Source organism: Gobio gobio (genome assembly GCF_949357685.1).
Source record: "Gobio gobio genome assembly, contig: scaffold_192, whole genome shotgun sequence".
NCBI lineage: Eukaryota > Metazoa > Chordata > Actinopteri > Cypriniformes > Gobionidae > Gobio > Gobio gobio.
Window position 1 is genome coordinate 1,207 of NW_027645631.1, and position 21,632 is coordinate 22,838.

The 21,632-nt window shown below is 43.4% G+C and overlaps 1 protein-coding gene across 1 annotated transcript in view; it reads right to left on the reverse strand.

Moving 5' to 3' along the window:
* Positions 1 to 579: 579 nt before the first annotated feature.
* Positions 580 to 21,632, reverse strand: part of LOC307122457 (integrin alpha-L-like) — a gene marked incomplete at both ends in the record, with an annotated part of 51,720 nt that continues 30,667 nt past the window's right edge. Inside the window, 4 exons of the mRNA XM_079846437.1 lie at positions 580 to 702; positions 777 to 943; positions 1,023 to 1,171; positions 1,386 to 1,516. Coding sequence (XP_079702563.1) covers positions 580 to 702; positions 777 to 943; positions 1,023 to 1,171; positions 1,386 to 1,516 — 570 coding nt within the window. The remainder of the gene's footprint in view (positions 703 to 776; positions 944 to 1,022; positions 1,172 to 1,385; positions 1,517 to 21,632) is intronic.

The window sequence follows — 21,632 nt, forward strand, 5'->3', positions numbered from 1 at the left end:
GATTTGTTCATTGCAAACAGCTAAAAGTCTGTAAATGTTGCTAATAAACCTGATTTGCAATGTGGGTTGAATAATTTTGATTACAACAGTATATGTCAAAAGATCTCATAAGGAGTAGTGGTGCAACCCCGTAGTCCTGGCCAAATTCCCTTATCCATCGCTTTCCAAGTCACTGTTATAGCGCTTTACACAATACAGATTGTTTCAAAGCAGCTTTACAGTGATAAACAGGAAAATAATGCAGTTTGGCTGTTGGTCTGCTGAGGTCAGTTCCATTGTAAAGATCACCAATTATTAAATTATTTAATTTTATTTATAAAGCAATTTTGCAAAAATGATCATTGCCCAACTCAGTTCAGTTCTCATACAACAGTGTCAGTACAGTCAGATCAATAATATTGTTCAAAATGAAGTGTCCATTGAATTGGAATTTGAATATTTAATAGCTTATGCTTTCATAAGACATTTACAATTGGCTTTTAAAAGGTGTCTTAAAAAGGTGTTTCAGAGCATTTTAATTTCTCTCATCAGTAGACCTAACAATCTGTTAGATTATAAATAGAGATGTCTGAACCTCACCTCGACAAACTCCTCCGTCCTGCTGTAGATGTCAAGAATAGCCGTGGAGTTTCCAGAAAACATCTCAGTTTGTGAGAAATTCATTCGTATCTTCAGAGGAGACACAGTGTCTGCAATGCAACGCTACAACAAACACAACATTTGCTGGTAAACCAAAGCTGCTGCGATTGGCTGAAGCTGTGATAGACTAAACGTACCGGCATGAAGATGGGGAAGCTGAGACAGTTGATCCCAGAATCCAGCAGGACGAACTGCTGCAGAGTCCTGGACGACGAATCCTTCTGATCGAAGAATCCTCGATTCATTCCTCTCATCACGTCCACATTCAGGTTCAGAGACACATTCAGGTTCTTCTGGAGAGATCCTGAGAGACATGAGAGGGTTAGACAGGGAGGCCATGCTCTTCATGTGACAGAGACTCTTTGAGATATCATTGACGTTACCACTGCTGCTGGTCTGCTCGGTCACCGTGAAACACAAAGTGAGATTAAACGCATTAAACGCTTTGTCACTCGGGCATTCAAAGTCGGTATGACTGATTTCATTGGGACTGAAGCTGAGCTGAGCAGATACAGACATCACAGGCCGAGCCCTGAGAAGAGAGAGAAAAGAGTAAATAACCAATGATACAGCGAGGCTAACTGGGCCTGGAAAAACTTGACCAGCTCAAACTCATAGTTCGTTTGCTAAAATCATTGCATTTAATCTCCAAACTAAAGGTTCAATTAAAAATGGGTCACTGAAGTGACTGTACTCAAACAGAGAACCTTCACATTATTTTGTAAATGTGTTGTGAAATGTCCTACTTGAGCAGCACGATCCATCCTTTTGCTCCGATCACGATATCAGTCAGATTATCACCGCTCATGTCCATCTGACCGGACAGAGACACGCCAAACTGCTGCAGACCGGGCAGAACCGACCGTGCTAAGATCCGCTAAACACAAACACACAGAGAGTCTAGTTTCTAGTTTCAAATATAATTCCTTCGAAGTTTTGGTGCTTTATGTAACGTTATGTAGTGTAAATGATAAATCTTTTTTAACATTTGTGTTAGCTACTGTATACAGGCCACCAGGGCATAATACAGACTTTACCAAATAATTTGCTGATTTTCTATCAGAGTTAGTTCTGGTTGCAGATAAAGTACTAATTGTTGGTGATTTTAATATCCATGTAGACAATGAAAAAGACGCATTGGGATTAGCATTTAGAGACATTCTAAACTATTTATGAGCACAGCGAGCACAGTGACTGTCACTGTAACTTCCAGTGTGTGAACGCTGGTGTGAGAACGCTGGCGCGTTTGTGCTGCCACTTCACGCTGGTACCTGTCTGTCTGTTTGTTTGTTGAATGACTCTGATTCGTTTTTGGATACATTTTCGGCTGGACTTGTCACACCGCGATTACATGGATTATTTCTCTGGATTATTCTCTTCACTCAGTTAACTTTGGATGACTAACCTGGCCTTCTTTATGATCCTGTCGCACTGATCGGCTGCGAGCTCTCTCCATCCGATCCATATCCTTCGCGACATCTGATCTGATACAGTGAGTCTCCACTCTCTTTATCATTTTTGTGGTGTCAATCCTTGGTATGGTTGGGTAGCCTTCCCTTCTGTGGATTGTGTGGATAGTTGACTTGGTACAGTTCTGGCTAACATAGTTAAACCGATAATTGTTGTGTGGGTCCCATTGGTTTTGTCATGTCGACACGAAACCACTTGCCGGTTCTGTTCGTTGGTCTTTTTGTACTTTTTTTGGCTGATGTTAGTAAAGTGGTCTCTCCAGAGATGGCTCTGCAATTTTCTTCGGCTCAACTTAGAACTCTAAGACTCCGCTTGGCTCCGGACACCTATACATGGTGTTAGCAACTTGGGATTCTACGCAGACCCCGCTACATACACCATTCGCGGAAGAAACTTTAGACGTATCACTGTTCATCTTCGAATAGTATTCCGGTTATCTGCACTAACACCAGTGCTTCCGGTGTATCACCCCAGGAAAACCGTGTAATCAACTTTAGGAATCTGAGACCAGTAAGCTTTGATCCCGTTCTTGGAAATGGCAAACCTGCTTATTCAGATATGCGATGTGCGCTGTTGAACACTCGCTCTTTAACTGATAAGGCATCAGTGTTAAATGACATTATCATTGATACGAACCTGGACATGCTCCTTTTGACAGAAACCTGGCAGGTGCCCAATGACTTTTTACATTTAAACCTCTTAACACCACCTGGGTACATACATTTCTCTCAACCTCGTCTCCATCGTAGAGGTGGAGGGTTAGCTGTAGTTTGTCGTGAGAGTATCACAATATCAAAGCTTGAGTTCCATGACGTTGCATCATTTGTATACCTTGCGTTGAAAATGACCGGCAACACATCAATGGCTGTAATCCTAATTTATCGACCTCCAAAAATTCATTCAGATTTTTTCTCTGAGATAAGTGAGTTACTTACTCTTGTCTGTGCTAGTTATTCATCTGTAATTTTTCTTGGTGATAGCAACATGCATGAAAACTCTGTGCAATACAATTAATTGATGTCTGTTCTGGACTGTTTCAACTTAGCTCAACGTGTACATTTTGCTACTCACTCCAAGGGTCATACACTGGACCTTATATGTACATCTGGCTTATATAATATTCTAGTTAGTGGAACTGATTTTGTTTTTTCAGATCACAAACTTGTAAACTTCAGTTTCCCAGCATCAATATCGCCTGTAAAAAAATGCTCACTTATCAAAAAATTTGTTCTGTGGACCCATCTGCTTTCTCTTATTCACTAAGGGCTTCCACTTTGTCAGATTGGTTACTATCCAACAGTCCTTCAGAATTCTGAAGCATTTATAATAATACCATTTCCCAAATACTTGAGATACATGCTCCTGTTAAAACTAGACTGGTTCCATCTGCACGTGTCTCACCCTGGTTCACTCCGGAACTCAGAGCTATGAAAGCTATGGGTCGTCGCTTGGAAAGACTTTACAGGAAAACTGGACTCATTATGCACTCTTTGGCTATGAAGGAGCACTTGTTCAACTACCGTACAGCCCTCAATACTGCAAGATCCTCTTATTTCTCATCTACTATTAACAATTCCATGTGCAGGCCAAAATCTCTGTTTGCTATGGTCAAAAATCTCATTAATCCTCTACAACATGTTATTTCTGGCTCTGAGGTGCTTGTGAATAATTTTTCACATTACTTTTCTGACAAATTGAAGTCAATCACTGCATCCATTTCCAAAGACACCTCTCATACAACTGACTCAAATGTTCACTTGATGTCAGCTGACTCAGCTCACTCCTCAAACTCTCTCTCTCTGCTTTTGCTCTCACTACTTCTGCTGCCATAAGTGATCTAATTGTGAAGTCCAACTCTGCATCCTGCCAGCTTGACCCTACTCCTACTGTCTTGCTTAAGAGTTGGTTTGTGACATTTAACCTTTCATAACACATTTTATAAATTCTAGTTTAACATCTGCTATTGTTCCAGCAGATTTAAAACTGGCTGCCGTGACCCCCATTCTTAAGAAACCTAGTCTCGACCATCTAAACATGAATAATTATAGGCCAATCTCAAATTTACCATTCCTAAGTAAAATTTTGGAAAAAGTTGTGGCTTCACAATTGAGATCACACTTAAATGCGAATGGCCTAATTGAACCTTTTCAGTCTGGATTTCGCTCTTCACATAGCACTGAATCTGCTCTTCTTCGTGTGGCTAATGATATTCTTCTGTCTATGGATTCAGGGTTAATAAACATCTTGTTTCTTTTGTTTTTTAGCTCTGAATTCAAACCAAATCTGCCATGACGTACTAATTTCTCACCTTTCTGATATCGGTATCACTGGTTCAGCTCTTTCCTGGCTCATCTCCTACATTAGCGACAGAAAATATTATATCACCATACAAGGCTATAAATCTGCCACTGCTCCACTTTCACAGGGTGTTCCTCAGGGCTCAGTTCTTGGTCCACTTCTGTTTATCATTTATATACATCCACTTGGTAACATCATACGCAGTCATGGACTTCAGTTTCATTGCTATGCTGATGACATTCAAATTTACCTCACCACCAGCTCTGATAGGCCAACCTTGCCTGACTCACTTAATGCATGTATCAGGGATATCAAGCATTGGATGTCCTTGAATTTCCTTAAACTAAATAATAACAAAACTGAAATTATTGGCTCTGCACCCTCAGTAAAAAGGATAGACCTGTCCTTTGAAATTGATGGGGATTATGTTAGGCCTTCCTCATCTGTCCGTAATCTTGGTGTCTTATTTGACTCATCTCTGTCTTTTGCATCCCACATTTCTTCTGTTGTTAAAAACTATTTTTTCCATCCTCGTAATATTGCACGTCTACGATCTTCTCTCTCTCAGGCTGATGTTGAAATCTTAATTCATGCATTAATCACATCCACTGCATGAAAACACTGAAATCCGGCAATATCCGGGCATGGTATACTCCTGTGTAATTTGATGTTTACCGGATGTATGTAGGAAAAAGCGGATCAGAGTAACACGGAACAGTATATTTCCAGAAAAACCCGGAAACCTCACGTATGCGGACGTATACAGGAATCCGTGGAATTTCCCGGACATATACAGCTGAAACACTGCTGGGTGTGCTAGGACTGAAGACTGTTAGGTGTGAAGAAGACCTTTCATATGTTAATGACTGACACTAGTGCTGGCTGTTCTCAGAGGGAGGACTTCAGGATTGAGAATTATCTCTGGTCTACTGTAGGCTACAGCAAACAAGCTTTTTACACAGAAAAATAAATTCGGTAACACTTTATTTTAAGGATCAGACATTAGGCACTTATTAATGACTAATAACTGCATTTGTAAGTAACTAGTTATGTACTTGTATGCCATTACAAGCCATTTATAAGGCCTTTATTGGCTGTTGTCTTATTTTTGTCTTATAGCCCCTTTATACTTGTTTCTGTCCTAACAATGTACTAATTAGCTAAAAATAAAACTAACTAATAGCTTGTATTGTGCCAATTGCACACTTTATAAGTTCCCAGTACACTCTGTGAATGTGTGGCTTATAAGTATGAAATAAATATAGAATGGGCATTTCAACACAGACATTTAAATTTGCAGAGAAACACTGTCTTTCAAGCAGTTGTTCTATGCTAACAAATTATTTACATTTATCACTAATTTATCACTAATAAATGCAATATTACTTCAGATTATGTTCCCTATTCTAAAGTAAACATTTGCTGTTTTCCAATAAGAAAAGAGAATAAAAACAATAAACACTGAGTTGTTCACTGCAATATACGTCTCTTTTCTTATTGGAAAACAGCAAATGTTTACTTTAGAATAGGGAACATAATCTAAAGTAACATTGCATTTATTAGTGATAAATTAGTGATAAATGTGCTTGTACCCATTAATAAAGGGAATATTTAAGTAATAAATAATTTGTTAGCATAGAACAATTGCTTGAAAGACAGTGTTTCTCTGCAAATTTAAATGTCTGTGTTGAAATGCCCATTCTATATTTATTTCATACTTATAAGCCACACATTCACACAGTGTACTGGGAACTTATAAAGTGTGTAATTGGCACAATACAATCTATTAGTTTGTTTTATTTTTAGCTAATTAGTACATTGTTAGGACAGAAACAAGTATAAAGGGGCTATAAGACAAAAATAAGACAACAGCCAATAAAGGCCTTATAAATGGCTTGTAATGGCATACAAGTACATAACTAGTTACTTACAAATGCAGTTATTAGTCATTAATTAGTGCCTAATGTCTGATCCTTAAAATAAAGTGTTACCATAAATTCTTAAGGCCCTGAAACACTAAACTGAACTAGCAATGACTAAAGCCGACTGTGGGGTTGGTTCACGTTGCCTGGGTCTGGGCCAAACCATCAGAATGGTGTGTCAGGGCCTTAAAACCACTGCATGAAAAGAGTCTCTTAATCAAATATTTTTTATAAAAACAGTACAAAATAAAAACCCTGTCTGAACATATACGTTCACAAAAAAATCTGAATATGTAATGAAATAAACAAAGAAATGTAATGGAATTAACAAAGGATAATTAACCAAACATTTTAGACTATCCCCAAACAATTTTTGCAAAGTTTTAAAATTGTAGGCAATAATAGCATTAAATAAAAAGGAGATGAAATGTGGAATATAAAAAAGTTTGTTTTAAAAACACTAAAAACTGATATGCTCAAAATAAAAATTGTTATGATCCTGGGCTTTCCGTTCTCTGTCTCCCTCTTGTGGTCATTCACGCACGCACTCACTCATCACGCTCATCCCTACTCATTATCTCTCACAGCTGTTTCCCCTTCCCGATCTATTTCCTCACCTGTTATCTCTATTTGTCTTGATTGTCTCTGCTTCTTAAGTCTCTCCCCGTCTTGGTCTAGTTGTCGGATTATTATTTCTGCAAATGAGAGACGTTGGTTTGTTCACTCGATCTCGTCATGTCCCGTCCAGTGTTTGTGCTTATATTGTGACTGTGTGCAGAGTACCTGTTCGGCGCCTGGCTGTTTCTCCCGTGGTCTTCTTACAAGGAATCATCCCTCTGTCCTCGTGGGATCCTGAGTTATTTCAGCCTTGTGGCAGTCTCTGTTTTGGCTCTGTTTGCCTGACGTTTTGTTCAGTTTTGCTATTTTGAGGACTTTTTCCTTTTGTTCCATTAAAGACCGTGAACTGCATCCTCCCTGGTTTCTTCATCCTCCTACCTCATAACAGAATAATCCGACCAAAGGGGATGGACCAGACGAGTAGCAGTCTTTTTCATACGGCCGTCAAGTTCCAGGGTGCTCTGCTGGGTAAGCACGAGGAGGACCTAGCCGCCACGAGACGTGTTGTGGACTCTCTGACCGCCCAGCTTTCTGACTTGACCCAGCAGCTCCACTATTATCGCCAGGAGGCCACGGGTTCCGCTGGAGGGCGTGATCCGCCTGAGCCGCGCATCAACAATCCGCCGTGCTATTTGGGTGAGCCAACACAGTGCCGATCTTTCCTCACACAATGCGAGGTTGTGTTCTCTCTCCAGCCCTTGACTTATGCCAAAGAACGGTCGAGAGTGGCTTACGTTATCTCTCTCCTTGACGGACGGGCTCGAGAGTGGGCTGCGGCTAACTGGGATGCTGAGGTAGACTGTGTCCAGAGGTTTTCTCTTTTCAAGGAGGAGATGATCCGAGTTTTTGATCGCTCTGCTCACGGGGATGAGGCATCTCGCCTTCTGTCCACTCTGCGCCAGGGGAGGAGGTCAGTCACTGATTACTCGATTGAGTTTCGTACTCTGGCTACCACCAGCGGATGGAACGGTCCTGCCCTGCAAGCCCGTTTTCTCGAGGGTCTGTGTTCAGAGGTCAAGGACGAGGTCCTTGCCCGGGAGGTCCCAGATAACCTTGATTCTCTGATCGAGCTGGCCCTGCGTGTGGAGAGACGGTTCGAGGTGCGACGAAGGGCCCGCAGACTGGAGTCTTCTTTGTTCTTCTCTTCCATACCAAGAGAGTCGTCACATCCTTCGCCCGCGGATCCCGAGCCGATGCAGCTTGGGAGTCTTCGTATTTCCATACGGGAACGTCAGCGCAGGATAATGAATCGCCTGTGCATGTACTGTGCTGCCGCTGATCACTTTGTCTCCAGGTGTCCGGTAAAAGCCAACGCTCGTCAGTAGGCGGAGGGTTACTGACGAGCGCCACTTCATGGGTCTCTCCTTCTAAGTCCTGCACTTCTCTTCCCATTCATCTTCGCTGGCCGGGGTCGTCAGTTTCATGTTCAGCGTTGATTGACTCTGGAGCGGAGGGGAACTTTGTTGATGAGTCATGGGCTCTAGAGCAAGGTATTCCTCTTTCTGACTTACAAGACTCCACCCCCCTGTACGCTCTTGACGGTAGCGCCCTTCCTAGGGTACAGAGGAGAACTGTTCCATTGACGCTTACTGTTTCTGGTAATCATAGAGAGACTATTTCTTTTTTTGTTTTTAGTTCTCCCTATTGCCCAGTTGTGTTAGGCCATCCTTGGCTTGTACTCCACAATCCCCAGTTTAACTGGGCGGATGGATCTGTTTTGTCTTGGAAATTGTCATGTCATGTTGATTGTTTGTCTTCTGCTGTTCCTCCTGTCTCGTCTATTACTGTTTTTCAGGAGGAGCCAGGAGATCTGTCTGGAGTTCCGGAGGAGTATCACGATTTGCGGGAGGTATTCAGTCGTTCTCGGGCCACTTCTCTTCCTCCTCATCGCCCGTATGATTGCGGTATAGATCTTCTCCCGGGGACCACACCTCCTCGGGGAAGACTATATTCGTTGTCTACTCCCGAACGTAAGGCTCTTGAGAGTTACTTGTCCGATTCGCTTAATGCCGGTACCATCGTTCCCTCTTCTTCTCCTGCGGGAGCTGGTTTCTTCTTCGTTAAGAAGAAAGACGGCTCTCTGCGTCCCTGTATAGACTACCGAGGTCTGAATGACATCACTGTCAAGAACCGTTACCCCTTGCCACTGATGTCATCGGCCTTTGAACTCTTGCAGGGAGCTAAGGTTTTTACTAAGCTCGATTTACGTAACGCCTATCACTTAGTGCGAATCAGAGAGGGGGACGAATGGAAGACCGCGTTTAACACGCCCCTCGGGCACTTTGAATATCGAGTCCTTCCGTTCGGGTTAGTAAACGCTCCCGCTGTCTTTCAAGCCTTAGTCAATGACGTCCTACGGGACATGCTTAACGTATTCGTTTTTGTCTACTTGGACGACATTTTAATTTTTTCACCGTCACTCCAAGTACACATCCAACATGTTCGTCGTGTTCTTCAGCGGCTATTGGAGAATCGTCTTTACGTTAAGGCTGAGAAGTGTTCTTTCCACGCCCCCTCTGTTACGTTTCTGGGCTCGGTCATCTCGGCAGAAGGAATTAGTATGGACCCGGCTAAGGTTCAGGCAGTCACTGACTGGCCCGTACCCGAGTCTCGCCTAGCGCTACAGCGTTTTCTTGGTTTTGCTAATTTTTACCGTCGTTTTATTTCTGGGTTTAGTCAGGTGGCCGCTCCTCTTACCACTCTTACCTCTACCAAGTCACAATTTAGGTGGTCAGAGTCGGCACAGGCTGCGTTTGACGTACTAAAGTCCCGATTCACCACCGCGCCGATCCTTTTGACCCCCGACTTCTCTAAACAGTTTATCGTCGAGGTCGACGCTTCCGAGGTGGGGGTCGGGGCTGTTCTGTCCCAGCGTTCCGCCGCTGATGGAAGGATACATCCCTGCGCTTTCTTTTCCCATCGGCTCTCTCCCGCTGAGCGTAATTATGATGTAGGAAACCGGGAGCTGCTCGCCATTCGTCTAGCGCTAGGCGAGTGGCGACAGTGGTTGGAGGGATCTCCCGTTCCGTTTTTGGTCTGGACCGATCATCGTAACCTCGAATATATCCGTAAGGCTAAGAGACTCAGCGCCCGTCAAGCCCGTTGGGCTCTGTTCTTTACCCGTTTCGATTTTACCATCTCGTTTCGCCCGGGTACCAAGAACGTCAAGCCGGATGCGTTATCTCGTCTCTTTGATTTATCCTCTTCCTCTGAACCAGAGGAGATTATCCCTTCGGGTCGGGTAATTGGTACGTCCATTTGGGGAATAGAGAGGCTGGTTAAGCGCTCTCTCGCTCGTGTCACTGTTCCGCGTGATGTTCCTAAGGGACTTCTTTTTGTCCCCGTATCCACGCGACGTGCTGTCCTTCAATGGGGACACACATCTAAATTTACTGCCCATCCAGGCGCTCGGGGCACCCTCTCATTTATCCGCCAGCGCTTCTGGTGGTCCTCATTGGAGCGTGATGTACGTAGTTTTGTGTCCTCGTGCGTTACGTGCGCGCAGACTAAGGCTGGTAATTCTCCTCCAGCCGGTCTGCTTCGGCCGCTACCGGTGCCTTCACGTCCTTGGTCTCACTTGGCCCTTGACTTTATCACCGGGCTTCCCCCGTCGGCAGGTAATACCGTTATTCTCACGGTGGTAGACCGCTTCTCGAAATCAGCCCATTTTATTCCACTCGCTAAGCTTCCTTCTGCCAAGGAGACCGCCCAGATCTTGGTTGATCAGGTTTTCAGGCTACATGGTCTTCCCTCTGACATAGTGTCGGATAGGGGGCCTCAATTTTCGTCTCAGTTTTGGAAGGAGTTTTGTCGTCTGATTGGGGCATCCGTTAGTCTCTCGTCCGGTTATCATCCCCAGACTAACGGTCAAGCTGAACGAACCAATCAGATCATCGCCCGCATGCTGCGCAGTTTCACTCACCAGAGTCCCGCGTCCTGGTCCCAGCATCTTTCCTGGGCAGAGTACGCCCATAATTCGCTTCCATCCTCCGTTACCGGACTGTCCCCTTTCCATTGTTGCCTCGGTTACCAGCCGCCGCTGTTTGCTTCCCAGGACTCTGAATCGAACGTTCCTTCCGTACAGTCCTTTATTAGTCGCTGTAAGCGTACCTGGAGAAGAGTGCGGTCCGCCCTTTGTCGAGCTAGAAAGCGCATGACCATTGCCGCTAATAAACGCAGGATTAAAAGCCCTCGCTACGTTTGCGGTCAGAGAGTGTGGTTATCCACTACTAATTTACCTCTCCAGTCCGATTCACGCAAGTTGTCGCCCCGTTTTATCGGACCTTTTCGCATTTCTAAGGTGATTAATCCTGTCGTTGTTAAGCTTCACCTCCCACCTAAATTACGTCGGATTCATCCTGTGTTTCACGTCTCTTGCGTTAAACCTGCCATTCGCCCTCCCTCCCGCCCTGTTCAGGGTCCTAGTATGGTTAAGGATATCCCCGTTTTTAGGGTTCGCCGTATTCTGGACATGCGCCGTCTGGGACGCGGTCATCAGTATCTGGTTGACTGGGAGGGATACGGTCCAGAGGAGAGAAGCTGGGTTCCCTCCCGGGACGTCCTGGATCCTTCCCTCATCTCTGATTTCCTCCGGTCTCGGCAGGTGCCCCTAGGAGCGCCGGGTGGCGCTCGTTGAGAGAGGGGTACTGTTATGATCCTGGGCTTTCCGTTCTCTGTCTCCCTCTTGTGGTCATTCACGCACGCACTCACTCATCACGCTCATCCCTACTCATTATCTCTCACAGCTGTTTCCCCTTCCCGATCTATTTCCTCACCTGTTATCTCTATTTGTCTTGATTGTCTCTGCTTCTTAAGTCTCTCCCCGTCTTGGTCTAGTTGTCGGATTATTATTTCTGCAAATGAGAGACGTTGGTTTGTTCACTCGATCTCGTCATGTCCCGTCCAGTGTTTGTGCTTATATTGTGACTGTGTGCAGAGTACCTGTTCGGCGCCTGGCTGTTTCTCCCGTGGTCTTCTTACAAGGAATCATCCCTCTGTCCTCGTGGGATCCTGAGTTATTTCAGCCTTGTGGCAGTCTCTGTTTTGGCTCTGTTTGCCTGACGTTTTGTTCAGTTTTGCTATTTGAGGACTTTTTCCTTTTGTTCCATTAAAGACCGTGAACTGCATCCTCCCTGGTTTCTTCATCCTCCTACCTCATAACAAAAAATATGGAATAAAAAAAGAGCAGGGATTCACTTGCTCAAGAAACACAGAAACACAAGCAGATCTTTCAGCTCTGCAACTGTTAACAAAAAGTGTCCCTCCAAGATTCAAAACTTTAACACGCTGCAAAAGAGGGGCGTTTTGAGGTTTGAAATCCACCACTCACAATAGATGTAGGTGCAACCAATAAGGTTAACAAATAAAAATAAGGCAACCAATAAAAATAATCCTAATTTTACATAAAAAAAGAAATTGTACAATGTAATTTTGAATTATGTTTAAAACGATGTAAAATTACAAACAATAATACAATGTTATTTCATAAATAACAAATTAATGCAAAATTACAAACAATATCTGTAAATTAACAACTGTATTTTTAGATAGAGCAACCATTGACTGCCATAGTAGGGGCAAAATGCTATGGCAGTCAATGGTTGCATATAATCTGCTTGGTTACAAACATTCTTCAAAATATCTTCAGAACAAAGAAACTCATACAGGTTTGGAACAACTTGAGGGTGAGTAAATGATGACAGCATTTTCATTTTTGGGTGAAGTATCCCTTTAAGGACAAAAGATTAGGCCGCACCACAGTGCTTACCTCACCTCCTCCTCCTCAAAAAAAAAAAAAACATTCTTAAGGCCATAATAACTATAATGTTATATTAAAAAGTTAATGTTGAAAATGTTTAGATGCACTAAGCTACCCGTTTCAGCCGCATATATTCCCATTGAAAATGAACGCATTTTAGGACAATGCAAATACATTAAAGAACCATATGTGTACTACTGAGCATTAACGTGTTTCATGGAGCGGAAGATTTGATGACTAGTTGCCTATAAATATTATAAAGGTGCAAAAAGTCAAAATTCAGAGGCATGTTATCAATAACCATTTTTTGAATGTGTGATCAGTGTTGCCAGATTGGGTCGACAATTTCCAGCCCAAAAACTCACCAAATGTACATTTATATTCAAAAAATGGTTATTGATAACATGATAACATTGACTTTTTGCACCTTTACAATACTTATAGGCAACTAGTCACTCCAAGAAAAAAGAAAAAAACTTTAACTGCCAAAATAATGTGGTTATTATTTTATTGCCATACCAATCAAGGTTGATAAGTAAGTTACCATTTTATCTTCTTAAAACATAACTGTTGGAAAAAAATCAATTTCCCAGTAAAACGGATCAAATATGACTATATGTCCAGGTAGAAACTGTCAAAACGGCAATCCCTCAGAAAAACACATGCATCATTTTCAATGTCAACAGTAAGAAGCCAATTTACGTGCAAAAAATGCCCAATATAGAGATTGGAAAAAGCAATGTAATAAACAGGCATTTCACACGTTAATGCACACACCACTGCCAACATGCATAATTAATTTATACTGTACAATAATCCGCCAACAAAAAATAACAACAATGCGCTTACCTTTTTGTTGCACTTTGCTTTGACAAAACTACAGTATGTCTTTCGTGAAGTACATGGCACATGCACTTAGCACAGTCAAAACGGATTAATCATTGATTTAAACCTCTTTCAGCAGCTGTCGGGTTCCTAGTTGCAGATATATTTATAAAGAGTCTTCGAGTCACAGGTGTAATTCACGTTTGAGAGTTGAGTCACTCTCCCACTCTTTACTGTAGATACAACTTACTGTATATTTATGCCACTGTCATAGCGATCACTGGAATATACAGCTAAAGTTATCGTCATAAGTCATGAATGAGCACATCTGCCTGCTGATCGCTGATTGGCTGAAAGTGCGTGCTCGTCGCGAGAACCCGCCCTATCTGGCAGCATGGTGTGTGATTTGTGCAGGTGCAGGCGTGATTGATCGCGTACAACCCAATAGGGTGTCGGAATGGTTTGTGTTTATCCTTCTCATCCAACCACAATCAAATTCACTCTATCCGGATGGCGCGATTTATCTGGATAGTTGGGCTGTTTCCGAAATCGCCCCCTATACCCTCATTCACTATTCCTTACATTAGTCCACTGATATAGTCCACTTCGAAAACGAGTGAGTGATTTCGGACACCAAGTCGCCGGAAAGGCAGCCGTTTTTGCAGTTTGTGCTTGTGCTGTTTGGCAGCTCCAGTAATAATGAAAAGATTTATCCTGAACTCTGCTACGGAAACTAGCATGTAACCTTAATCAAACAATATAATAATCATCTTAAAAAGGATCATTTATACCTGTATGCATGATATTGGGCTGGACCAGTGCGGTTCGGAAGATGGATGGATGATTGATTCAGCTGTGGGCACTATTTGAGGGAACAGCCATTTAGTGCGGTCCGAAACCATAGTGGACGTTATTAAGTGCACTCATTCAATCCCACAATGCACCACAATAACGAGTTTGCAACCGATGTATGCTCGATGGCTAGAGAATACCCATAATGCACTGTGAGAGTCGCGCCGTGCATTGAATGAATTCCCGCGTTTCGCCAGGAGATGGCATCGACTCACACACTTTTTAAGACCAATGATATTGGGCCCACTCACTTATATCGTCTCTAATTGAGCACGTCTGTTTACATACCCTGATAAACACTGATTAAACGCGTTAGAAGCTTTATTTTCACTTTTCAAATATTTTCTTCATATTCATAGAAAATAAATTCCTTTCCGATCTGATATATGATGGAAAAAAGGATCAGTGCGAGTTTGGCAAAAGGCGGATTCGAACCTCTGATCAATTTGCGTCAAATCTTAACGCCATTCATCTTACCCCTACACTATTACTGCTGATGAAGATTGTGTATTCCGTAGGTGTGTCTTCCTCAACCAGACGTTTAAACAAGCCGATATATTTAAATATATTTTTATGTAAATTGCATCTACTCCAGTAAAATGTTTCTGTTAAAGGACCCACCGACATTTTTTGCTTCTGACGCCCATAATATAAATAGTAGCCTACTATAAAGTATGAAATATATAGGCCTACTATACTATATATATATATATATATATATATATATATATATATATATATATATATATATATATATATATATATATATATATATATATATATATATATATATATATTATACTATATACTGTCACATGGTGTTTTGGTGTTGGTTCATGTTCATTGTTCATTGTTCATGGTTATGTTTATTATGTTCATGGTTATGTTTGAGTTTGTCATGTTCACAGTCTTGTCGTGCACTTCCTGGTCTTGTCATGTGACTCCCATGCCCTCATGTGATCTTGTGTCTTGTCCTGTCATTGGTTCATTGTTTAATCACTGTTCACAGGTGTCACTTGTCTTGTCATTAGTGTGTGTATTTAAGCCCTCATGTTTGCCATGTGTCTTTGTCAAGTATTGAATGTTGTAACCCGCTGTAGGTGAGTGTTTCTCAGTCAAGTCAAGTCAAGTCAAGTCAAGTCAAGTCAAGTCAAGTCAAGTCAAGTCAAGTCAAGTCAAGTCAAGTCAAGTCTTTGTTTTATGTTTGGATTATGTTTGATTAAATAAAGAACTGCATTTGGGTCCTTCAACTTGCCTCCAGTGGAATATCGTTACAGAATACTTGACCACCATTATGGACCCAGCAGTTGCCCGCCTTTGTCAAGGCCAGCGTCCCATAGAGGACTATATCAAGGACTTTTTATGTTTCTTGGATTTTTTGCCCCAGGATGAGACTATAAGGAAAGGGCGCTTTTGTTATGGTTTGGACTCTGACTTTTCAGCCCTCATGCCCCCAAAGGAACACCCTTGCACGTTTTGGCAATGCATTGATTTTATTTTGTTTCTAAGTGGCTCAGATTGGACGGTAGGAGAGGCAAAGGACTATTATACCCACGTCCACGCTCCAGGCCACGTCCACGCTCCAGCCCACGTCCATGCTCCAGCCCAAGTCCATGCTCCAGCCCAAGTCCAGGCTCCAGCCCAAGTCCAGGCTCCAGCCCAAGTCCAGGCTCCAGCCCAAGTCCAGGCTCCAGCCCAAGTCCAGGCTCCAGCCCAAGTCCAGGCTCCAGCCCAAGTCCAGGCTCCAGCCCAAGTCCAGGCTCCAGCCCAAGTCCAGGCTCCAGCCCAAGTCCAGGCTCCAGCCCAAGTCCAGGCTCCAGCCCAAGTCCAGGCTCCAGCCCACGGCCCCGTCCAGGCTCCAGCCCACGGCCCCGTCCAGGCTCCAGCCCACGGCCCCGTCCAGGCTCCAGCCCACGGCCCCGTCCAGGCTCCAGCCCACGGCCCCGTCCAGGCTCCAGCCCACGGCCCCGTCCAGGCTCCAGCCCACGGCCCCGTCCAGGCTCCAGCCCACGGCCCCGTCCAGGCTCCAGCCCACGGCCCCGTCCAGGCTCCAGCCCACGGCCCCGTCCAGGCTCCAGCCCACGAGCCCGCTCCAGCCCACGAGCCCGCTCCAGCCCACGAGCCCGCTCCAGCCCACGAGCCCGCTCCAGCCCACGAGCCCGCTCCAGCCCACGAGCCCGCTCCAGCCCACGAGCCCGCTAAGGGGTACATGGAGGCCATGAAGGCCACGCCTCTGTGGGCCCCTGAACCGCCATTACCGCCATGGCCTGATGAACTGCCGTTGCCGCCATGGCCTGATGAACTGCCGTTGCCGCCATGGCCTGGTGAACTGCCGTTGCCGCCATGGCCTGGTGAACTGCCGTTGCCGCCATGGCCACCCACGCCTAAGGGTCCAGGTCCTCCCACGCCTGAGGGTCCAGGTCCTCCCACGCCTGAGGGTCCAGGTCCTCCCACGCCTGAGGGTCCAGGTCCGCCCACGCCACAGGGTCCAGGTCCGCCCACGCCACAGGGTCCAGGTCCGCCCACGCCACAGGGTCCTGGTCCGCCCACGCCACAGGGTCCAGGTCCGCCCACGCCACAGGATCCAGGTCCGCCCACGCCACAGGGTCCAGGTCCTCCCACGCCTGAGGGTCCAGGTCCTCCCACGCCTGAGGGTCCAGGTCCGCCCACGCCACAGGGTCCAGGTCCGCCCACGCCACAGGGTCCTGGTCCGCCCACGCCACAGGGTCCAGGTCCGCCCACGCCACAGGGTCCAGGTCCGCCCACGCCACAGGGTCCAGGTCCACCCACGCCACAGGGTCCAGGTCCGCCCACGCCACAGGGTCCAGGTCCGCCCACGCCACAGGATCCAGGTCCGCCCACGCCACAGGGTCCAGGTCCGCCCACGCTCCCAGGCCCGGCCATGTCATGTCTGGGTCCGGTGCCACTGCACGGGCCTGGCCCACCATCCCTCCCCCAAGACCGCCCCCCAAGACTTTTTTTTTGTTTGGACTCTTTATTAGGCCATTGAAGTGTTGGTGTTGATTGGGCGTCAGGGGCCGCCCATAGAGGGGGGGATCTGTCACATGGTGTTTTGGTGTTGGTTCATGTTCATTGTTCATTGTTCATTGTTCATGGTTATGTTTATTATGTTCATGGTTATGTTTGAGTTTGTCATGTTCACAGTCTTGTCGTGCACTTCCTGGTCTTGTCATGTGACTCCCATGCCCTCATGTGATCTTGTGTCTTGTCCTGTCATTGGTTCATTGTTTAATCACTGTTCACAGGTGTCACTTGTCTTGTCATTAGTGTGTGTATTTAAGCCCTCATGTGTCTTTGTCAAGTATTGAATGTTGTAACCCGCTGTAGGTGAGTGTTTCTCAGTCAAGTCTTTGTTTTATGTTTGATTAAATAAAGAACTGCATTTGGGTCCTTCAACTTGCCTCCAGTGGAATATCGTTACATATACAAATATTATTGTTTTTTTTTAATTAAATGCTTATTAGTTACTTTATTATTCCCCTTTCCAAGTAAGTTCAGTGCCACACAAGTAAAGAGTTATAGGGTTAACTTTAAGCTTGTTGGCTGGTTTTTGGAGTAGTGGAGTAATGGAGAATGAGGGCACATAGGGCGAATCGGACAGCGGTAAGTTCATTCATTCAGTGCGCGACTCTCAGTGCGTTGAGAGTACACCGTCTGGTTGAGTGAGAGAACGATTCAAAAGCATAAGGAGTTGTTTCTCGTTTGCTCTCAATGCTCTCGCGGGACTTTGCTGTCATACGCCGATCGGGCATCGAACAAGCATATTCTCCAGCGCGTACATCTAATGTACACTCGTTATTGCGGTGCATGGTGGGATTGAAGGAGTGCACTCAAAAACGTCCACTATTGTTTCGGACTCCACTACAAATGGATGTTCACTCAAATAGTGCCCTATTTAAGGGTATAGGGGGCGATTTCGAACACAGCCTTGGTTTTTTTTTTGATGACAAGCCGGAATGAAAACATGCCGAAATGGAATAGGAGTAACGAGGCTATTATTAAAATGTAAGGAGTAGAAAGTACAGATAATTGCTTGAAAATGTAAGGAGTAGAAGTAAAAAGTAGGCTGAAAAATAATTACTCCAGTAAAGTATAGATACCTGAAATTTCTACTTAAGTAAGGTAACGAAGTATTTGTACTTCGTTACTTGACACCTCTGGCTGTTGTTAATGGATGGCCAGTGTGGATGGTTTGGCTAGCTACTACAAACCAGACTAGGCTGGGACTAGGCAGACTAGGCACGCTACGCATCACATCACCAGCCCATCACGGCAGTTTGAAAAATGTTCAAAACTCAAACAACATTGTGTTAGAGTTGGTCACAATTCCTTTATATTTATAATTTTAATATTCAATTGTTCCATTTTATATTTTCTTTATTCCTATGTTTATATACTTATACTTTTATTGGTTCCCATATATAGAATATTTACATATATTTTATATACACTTTTTAATTTATAGATTTCTTTGTCTCATTTTATATTGTATACTTTGTATGTTTGTTCCTTTTTAGATGTCCATGTTGCTTTTGATCTCCACGTTTTGTATTGTTGTTTCTCTTACGTCGCCTTCCTTTAGAAACATTTTGTTCACTTATCTTTTCCCCCATTCATTTTAATGTATGTTTATAATGCTCTTTGTTCTTTTTACTTGATTATATTGTTTACTTGGAATATTTATGTGTATTTTATATACACTTTTTTTTGTCTTATAAATTTATTGTTCTCATTTTATATTGTTTAATTTGTATATTTATTCTTTTCCTTTTTGTGTACACTGTGTATTTTATTCCTTTACATCTCGGTCCTTTAAATGCATTTTGTTCACTTTTTGTTTCTTTACCAATTCATTTTAACGTATGTTTATGTTCTTTGGACTGTTTATATTTTTACATTTGTTCCTTTACATTTTCATCTCTTTTAAATACATTTAGTTCACTTGTTTTTGTTTCACCATTGTTTTAATGTTCGTTTATAATGCTGTTAAGAATGTGTTTGTTTGTTTTTTTTATACCTTTTTTAATAAATATTTCAGACTTTCTCAAATTGTTTTGTGTGTATTTTTCTTTTGGGAGGGAGAGGGGATTATTTTATATATATATATATATATATATATATATATATTAATGAGCAAAATCTGCATAGCTGGCCTATAACCAATCAAGTCCATATGCTACAAAACCTAGCCCACCCTTAGCCTTAGAAGTAACCAATAAAGTCATTTGACTGGGTTTTCAATGCATCCTGTCCTCCAATAGCAGTCTGGGTTTTGGGAGTGGTTTTAAAAACACAACCAATACAGTTTGAGATGTAGGACAAATAGGGGATGGAAGGCAAAGCTGTTTAGAGGTGTGAAAATGTCTCCTGGGAAAAACTTGATGGGATTATTTGCCATGGCAACAAATGGCTGTAGCATGGGAGTATACGGCCACAACATACATCCGATTTGGTACCATTTCGGATGTATACGGATATATACGGATCCATGGAATTTGACCTATCCGGCCAGTTTACTCCTGGATTCTTCCGAATTTCAGCAGTGTATACAGAAGTATACTGGTCCGGATACACCTTTTTTCATGCAGTGATCCCGTCTGGATTATTGCAATGCCCTATTTCTTGGTCTTCCTAAAAAACTAATTGCACGGTTGCAGAATGTTCAAAACTCAGCAGACAGAGTTCTCACCTCAACCAGGCGCTCTGCTCACATAACTCCTCTACTGCATGATCTTCACTGGCTGCCTGTGGATTCCACGTATTCATTTTAAAGTCTTACTTCTAACATTTAAGGCATTAAATGATCTTGCACCTCCATATCTGTCTGACTTACTCCACCACTACTCTCCTGCTCGGTCCAAGATCATCTGAGCTTGGTCTTTTGTCCACTCCTCGTTTTCGGTTGTCCACTGTAGGTGGTAGGTCATTTAGTGTTAATGTTCCTAAATTATGGAATTCACTTCCCCTACCTCTACGAAATACCTCATGTCTGTCTACCTTCAAGACCCAGCTAAAGACAGATCTATTTAATTAGTATTTTGGATAATGTGGCTTATAAGACCTGTGCTTGTATTGTATATGTGGTTGTGTTAATGTACTATTGTGTATATGGACAAATGTACTGTCTAACACTATGTAAAGCGGCCTTGAGCTGTGGAAAGGCGCTATATAAATAAAACGGTTTCACATTATTTCGATAGTCCACTTTAAACATTCTACTAACTATAAGTAACTTTGCAACTACATGTCAACTAACTGTCATTAGAGTATTAGTTGACTGTCAGTAGACTGGTAGGTTATGGTTAGGTGTTAGGGTTCGGGTTAGTAGAATAAGTTGAATTGTAGTTGCCAAGTTACTTATAGTCAGTAGAATGTCTGTTGGGGGACCAAAAAAATAAAGTTTTAGTAAATATTAATCAGACAGTCTAAAAATACTCTAATGACAGTTAGTTGACATGTAGTTGCAAAGTTACTTATAGTAAGTAGAATGTCTAAAGTGGACTATCAAAATAAAGTGTTACCAATAAAACTTCTTCTTCTTCTTCTTCTATTGGAGTTAGGCAACACGTGTCAGGAGCCACTCATCGCCATAATCATACTTTAGACCTAATATTATCACATGGAATAAATGTTGATACCGTTGAAATTCTGCAGCAGAGCGATGACATCTCAGATCATTACTTAGTATCATGTATACTTAATTTAGCTAAGGCTGCAAAGCTGTCCCCTCGCTTCAAAAATGGCAGGACAATCACTGCCGCCACTAAAGATTGCTTTTTAAATACTCTTCCTCATCAGTATCATCTGCTCAGCATCCCAGATAGTATAGAAGAACTCAATGTTGCAACAGTGTTTCAGTGTTTCAGTGTTGCAACAGTGTTGCAACTCAATGTTTTATATCCAAAAGCTTAACTGGTAAGCAGCCTTGCGGACACACATCCGAAGCCCACTTTAACGGCCCAGACGACTCGCAACCAGCAGAGCAGTACACAGTTCAAATGACCGTCAATGACGCGATCAAAATCAGAATAGTCCCATAAGCAAAACAGCAGCTGCGTCACCTGATATCACTAGCTAGGAACCGGACTTAAATGTTCCCCTTTCCGGTTGATGTCAAACACTGAACGCACAGCTGTATGTTTACTCACTACCGGTGCCGCAGCTCGATCTGGCGACCAGCAATCACACCCAAACACCTGCCCTCGCTGCTGTTACTGCAAGTGAATTTC